This window comes from Trifolium pratense, linkage group LG6, assembly GCF_020283565.1.
Source record: "Trifolium pratense cultivar HEN17-A07 linkage group LG6, ARS_RC_1.1, whole genome shotgun sequence".
NCBI lineage: Eukaryota > Viridiplantae > Streptophyta > Magnoliopsida > Fabales > Fabaceae > Trifolium > Trifolium pratense.
Genome location: NC_060064.1, coordinates 30,277,297 through 30,284,177, shown reverse-complemented (window position 1 = coordinate 30,284,177; position 6,881 = coordinate 30,277,297). Strand labels below are relative to the sequence as shown.

The following is a 6,881-nucleotide window of genomic DNA, read 5'->3' as shown; positions in this document are numbered from 1 at the left end:
TTTAGTCCCAACCGTCCACATGAATTTAATGGACCCTCACTCTTCCTTCACCCGTATGGAAACATTTTTATAAGATTCGCTAGTTAATGTACTAATTCACTACTTAAGTATCAGCATGTGTTTTTTCAAATTTTGCACCTTTCACATTCGTTGAATATCTTGCGAAAAAGGTATTTTAACATATCCAGAAAACGCTTAAGAAGCTAAATGAGCGCGAAAAGAAATTCTCAAATTTATACTCTCACCTATTTTGTCTCTTAAAATAAATGAAATAACTTAATGTTTGTGAAATTTGTCCCGTAGTTTTTAATGTTATGCCAAATAAGTCTCATTGGTCCATATTCCATAAACATTTTGTCTATATATAATGAATATGAGATAGAGACAAAGCAAGTATGAGACGTGATGCAACTTCATACAACAAATTTATATTTTACCCAATATGAAAAGCAGTCACTATAAAATTATTTGTCCAACGATGAATTCTTTAAATACATTTCGGTAAGGATTAATTAGTAAAATGTTCTCCTAAAAATATTTTTGATTTTATATTGGTCCTTTAAAGAAAAAATATCAAATAGGTCCCTTAAAGTAAAAAATGTCTGAATAAGTCTCTTAAAAAAATTTATCACGATATAAAAAATATGACAATATTTTCAACTTATTACAAAATAAACATCGGAAATTTTAATTTATTTTATTGTTTACATGATACAATATGCATATACAGAAATTGCATATACATAATAACTTATTTTTAATACCAACAATATAGTTCTGGATCGCATGAAATGATATGCTTTGACAGTCCATTGTTTTAAGGACTCAATTTGGGTTGATTGTTAATAGTTGATAGAGCTAAGTTATGTATTGCGGTTCAGTTTGATTTGGTTTGGTTTTCTGAAATGAAAACCGCAAACCAAACCGTGCGGTTTGGAAGAAAAACGATTCGTGCTGTTAAAACTAAATGCGATTTTTTGCGGTTTCAATTTAGATTGGTTCGGTTTGCGATTTTACTTTTGGATTGGTTCGGATATAATCACTCCTAAGTAGCTCCATTAAGAAGCTACAAATATTAAATACAAATAATATAAATAAATGTTAATTATCGGAAAAAATATATTTTTTCATGCTTTGCCACTTTGTTGAAAGGATCTTGATTTAAAAAATAAGAAAATAAATTTATGGCCAGAAATTTGTATAAAATTCCCACATGATTGTTGTTTTTTATTATATAAATAATACAAATAAAATATTGATTTTCAGAAGATCTTATTGAAGAAAAACAATAGCAGCCAGCTCATCCAAATCGTTCACTGCTGTCTCTTAGCTTCATCTGCTCTTCCATCAATATCCTTCTTACTCATCAAATTCCAAATTTCTCAAACAATCAAAATCTTCATCTTCATCTTCAAAAACAACAAAGTCAAACACTTCTTATGTTCTTGTCTTGATTCAAACAATTGATCAAAACACAAAAATGGGTTCCTTAAAAGAGAAACTAAAATCACTATACAAAAGTAGATGGTTTGTATTTGTTGGAGCAATGTGGTTACAATCATGGGCTGGTATTGGATATTTATTTGGAAGTATATCACCAGTTATAAAAAGATCATTAAATTATAATCAAAAACAACTTGCGATGTTAGGTGTTGCTAAAGACCTTGGTGATTGTGTTGGTTTTGTTACTGGTGTTTTGTGTGAAATTTTACCTATTTGGGCTGCTTTACTTGTTGGTGCTTCTTTGAATCTTGTTGGTTATGGTTGGGTTTGGTTAATTGTTACAAGTAAAGTTCCTACTCTTCCTTTATGGGCTGTAAGTATTTTTTGAATTTTAATGGTTTATGTTTAGAATTTTTATTCATTTTTATGATTTTTGTTATTGGATGATTGAATTAATTGTTTGTTTGTTTCAAGTTTGACTCTTTTTTTGTTGGGTTTGTTTATGTTACTTTCAATCATATAAGATGGTAATTATCTCATGATAATTTTTGTTGTTTTATTCATTCATTGATTCTAAGATTAGTACTATTTATTGTACATACTATAATTTATCATAAAATTAGTACAATTTTTGGATTTTTTTTCTCTTCCTTCTAGTTTTTAGTACAATTAGTTCATCATGTGGTACCAAATTTTTGTCTATATGATCTTTGTGCATATTTGGATTGACTTTGAGTTTGATGAAATCACAATGACACTGTGAATGTTTTGAAGCTAAAAATTGTATCTTTTGCTAAAAACATGGCGGCCCAACATGGCGGCCCACATCGTGATTCTGCTAGACTCATTATCAATCCAAACACTCAATTTCTTAAAATGAAATTTCCAGTTTTTTTTTTTTGCTGCAATTTCTTTAATTGATTTTGAATGATCATATGAGTTTTATGTCCACCTAATATATGAAAATGTAACTTTTTCATTAAAGAAAGTTTAGGACCTTAATATCTGGAATAAAGGGTTGTTTTGTTTCTTCAATATGAAAAAGGAAAGGAAGCACTTTAAATCTAAAAGTGATAGAAGCATACTTTACAGACAATTTCTCTTAAATGAATATTCCTTTTTCTCTTTTCTGAATTTTGGTTTGGGAAATTTTTTCATCAGTCTCTTTTCATGGCCTTTCTTTGATCTATAGATTCCTTTTTATGCTTACTTTTACTTTTGACTGTTACACATTACTATACTAATGTGATGATTTACAGCGTGCTTATAAAAAAGTGAAAAGAATGGTTTAATTTAATGTACCTCCAGATGCAATGGTATAAATGTTGCAACAATTTGTATCTTAAGATGACTATAAAGACTTTTATAATTAATTGAATTTAACTTTACTTAATTTAGTTGTTGGTTGTACCTGTCAGCTGTCTCCCATGTGAGCATGTTACATGATGCTAAATCTTGGTCACAATTTAGATGACCAATCTTGTTTTGGATTATTATACACTGTTTTCTCTTTCTTGTGTCTTTTTGTAACTGAATTTGGGAAATTGATTATGCAATAAATTTTAGGATGTTTTGATTTAATTTGTCACACTTGATAACATAGTACCTAAAAGTTGTATCTTGGTTCTACTTAGTTTGGCTTATTTTGAAGGCATGTGTGATTTTGGTTTTGGTTGAAGATGTAGTTTGGTGGTTGGTCGAAAAATTCAAAATAAAGATTTTTTAGTTTGTTTGACCTGAGGACAGGAAAGTATTATTGTTAAATAGCAGCCATGGAAGAACGGCGCGACACATATTGTTCCAGCAATTTGTTAAGTGCTACTTGCAATGGTGGTGGTATAAGTCGCAATGCCGTGTTGCAAAATAAATACTTTGAGGTTGTTTGACCTGATCTTGGAAAAGGAGTGTTGTTAAATAGCGGCTTTGGCAGAATACCACAGCGGATTTTGTGCAAGCCGACATAGGGAATTTGTGAAGCGCCGCTTACCATGGCGGCGCCATAAGTCTGCAATCCCATGTTTCAAGATAAAGATTTTAAGTTTGTTTAACCTAAGAACAGGAAAGTAGTGTTGTTAACTAGCTTTGATGGCGGAATGGTGTGGTGGATTTTGTGCCAGCTGCGTCATGGCGGCGTCATAATTCGTAATGCCATGTTTATATGCAAAAAATATGTCCAGCATAAACCTCCATGTGCTAGTGACAACATTGCAGGTACGCCTAATACAGGCAAGTTGTGGAGATGCCCTTATCAAGTTATCCCTACTGACATCGTATAGTTCATGATTCCTTAAGATCTTAGGTTAGTTAGTGTCGATCGCTCTCATTGGTGTGTCAAGATGGTGTATTGTAATTAACCAAGACATAGGGCTCAAGTGGTTGATGAGCTCCCCTAAGACGGATTGTTCGGGAGAACCCGAGTTCGACTCTTGGTAGGAAGAATTCTTGGTCAGGCTTTACTTACTTTGGATTACCGGGGCCCTCTTCCCCCAAGAACCAGAGGGTTAATCCCAAAAAAAATGTTGTATTGTAATTGTATACTTCAGGACAATATAATCAGCATATGATAATAAGCATATGCACATTTATTACATTAAGAGGTGTCTTTTACTATATTTATTTACCATGCTGGCTAAATTATATGATTGATTATTTGTTATTGGTATGCAGATGTGTATTCTTATATTTGTGGGAACAAATGGCGAAACCTACTTCAACACAGTTTCATTGGTGTCTTGTGTACAAAATTTCCCAAAAAGCCGCGGTCCTGTCGTCGGAATTCTAAAGGGCTTCGCTGGATTGAGTGGTGCAATATTGACACAAATATATGCACTCATCCATTCCCCTGATCATGCATCATTGATATTTATGGTTGCGGTTGGTCCATCATTGGTAGCAATAGGTCTTATGTTCATTGTTAGACCTGTCGGAGGCCACAAACAAGTGCGTCCTTCAGACGGAAAATCGTTCACATTTGTTTACGGTGTATGCCTCCTTTTGGCGGCTTATTTGTTGGGAGTTATGGTTGTTCAAGATTTAGTTGATCTGAGTGAAACTGTTATCTCAATTTTTACGATCATCCTCTTTCTGATCCTCCTTGTTCCGATTGTAATTCCTTTGTCGTTGACTTTCGGGACTGCCGAAAAGTCTCTAGAGGAAGAAGCACTTCTTCCAGAACCAGAAGGACAATCACAACATTATTCTGATGAAGTAATATTGAGTGAGCTGGAAGATGAGAAACCGAAGGAAGTGGACTTGCTACCTGCATTGGAAAGGCAGAAGCGTATAGCGCAATTACAATCGAGATTACTACAAGCTGCTGCAGAAGGAGCTGTTAGGGTTAAGAGGAGGAGAGGACCACACAGAGGAGAAGATTTTACCTTGATGCAAGCTTTGATTAAAGCAGATTTTTGGCTTCTTTTCATTTCCATGGTTTTAGGTTCTGGATCTGGGTTGACTGTAATTGACAATCTTGGTCAGATGAGCCAGTCATTAGGATATGAAAATGCACATATATTCGTCTCCATGATCAGTATTTGGAACTTTCTTGGACGTGTCGGAGGGGGCTACATATCTGAGATTGTTGTCAAGTAAGAAGCATTTCATACAGTGAATAATATTTATAGCTTGTTTGGTTTCAGATAACTTTTTTCTTTTTCAGTTTTTGTTATGTAAATATCGCCTTGTTATCACTTTGTTTCCTGTTTCTGAAGTTCCGTATAGAAAACCATGAAAGCTTTCTTTGTATTCTTTTCGGTGTTATCTATACAAAACTTCAAAACTTCAAAACAAAGTGAAATGGTATGGCATTTCTCTATTTATTTAAAACTACAAAGAAAAAACCGAAACAAAAATGAAAATCAAATAAGCCCTTTGGTTTGCTATATAGGGTCTCTTTAAATTGACTTATTTGAACTTATCTATTAGCATAAACACTTGTGAGACTGTTTGCTATAGCTTATGGAAACAATTTACAACAAGTCCATAAGTTGTTTATAGCTTATATGAAAATAGATTGATTTTATTTTTTCTTTAGTTATAGAGTTGACTTATACATAAGAACTTATATGACGAGAGCTTATAGTATATGTGTTTAATTACACTTATAGTATAAGTGTAATTATCTTATGTATATATAAAGTTAGATCTTTTTTTGTTTGACAAAAGAAAAAGTCATTAAGCTGTTTATCTAAACATATCCATAATCTTATCAAGACTTCTAACATATTTTTCCATTTCCATTGTGTTTTACTTGAGCAGGGATCATACATATCCAAGACCAGCTGCATTAGCTGTATTTCAACTAGTTATGACTATTGGTCATCTTTCCATCGGTATGGGATGGCCAGGTTCAATGTACATCGGCACTTTACTAGTTGGACTTGGTTATGGTGCTCATTGGGCAGTTGTTCCAGCTACAGCTTCTGAATTATTCGGTTTAAGAAACTTTGGTGCATTATACAATTTCATCACACTAGCAAACCCTATTGGAACTCTTGTCTTCTCTAGTCTCATTGCTAGCCGAATCTATGATCGTGAAGCGGAGAAACAAGCTCATGGTGGCCACCACCTTAATATAGGATCGTTTGTATCTCACGCGCTTAATGTTGGTGAGCAGCTAAAGTGTGAAGGTTCCATATGCTTCTTCCTGACTTCATCTATCATGGCAGGATTTTGCATTGTTGCAGCAGGTTTAAGCATGTTTCTTGTCTTCCGAACAAGGATTGTTTATGCTCATTTATATGGAAAGTCTTCTATGAGAAACCTTCGATGATTCGAGATTTTTGGACTAAGTATTTTTGTGTCCATTATTATACTTTAGAATGTATTTGTAGCTGGTTTGAATCAAAGAAAGATTGAAGATGAAGAATCAAGGATTCGAGTATGTGTTGAGTGTTTAAAACCAAATGGATTTGCCATCTAGCTGCTTCCACATGGTTTTGTGTATTCTTGTCCAAATATTTTGTGTTATATTGGTTCCTTAATTTACAAATAAAGCAGAGAAATTTGACACTAGATGGTTTCTTTTCTTATTCTATAGGGAAATTCATAGAATATTCCCTTGTTTTGTTACTAAGAAAACTGAAAATTGTTCTTATCAGAGAGGTTATGCTAAGATTATGAATTGTAGCTTGATGAAGCATTTCATTGTTGTAAATGTTCTGCTCTTTATACCAGCAGTTTTTTAATGGTATTGATTGATTATTTGCTTATATATTTTTTTATCAACCTCTGGTGTGCCAGTTATCGTTCCATCGGTAAACGTTGGCTAGCCAAGTACAGAGCGGATAGCTGCTGAAAGCATCTAAGTAGCAAGCCCACCCCAAGATGAGTGCTCTCCTATTCCGACTTCCCCGAAGAGTATTTATCGTTCATTTTAATTGTTTGAAAACGTGTTGATTGTCAGAGCTTGTTTGACCATTTTGCTTGAAGTAGCTTTA

At 33.5% G+C, this 6,881-nt stretch overlaps 1 protein-coding gene across 1 annotated transcript; it reads left to right on the top strand.

Moving 5' to 3' along the window:
• The first annotated feature begins 1,234 nt into the window (after positions 1–1,234).
• LOC123891402 (protein NUCLEAR FUSION DEFECTIVE 4) lies at positions 1,235–6,653 on the top strand. Its single transcript, XM_045941267.1, has 3 exons — positions 1,235–1,816; positions 4,111–5,030; positions 5,701–6,653. The coding sequence occupies exons 1-3, from the start codon at positions 1,481–1,483 to the stop codon at positions 6,212–6,214; spliced, it is 1,770 nt and encodes a 589-aa protein (XP_045797223.1). The 5' UTR covers positions 1,235–1,480; the 3' UTR covers positions 6,215–6,653.
• Positions 6,654–6,881: the final 228 nt, after the last annotated feature.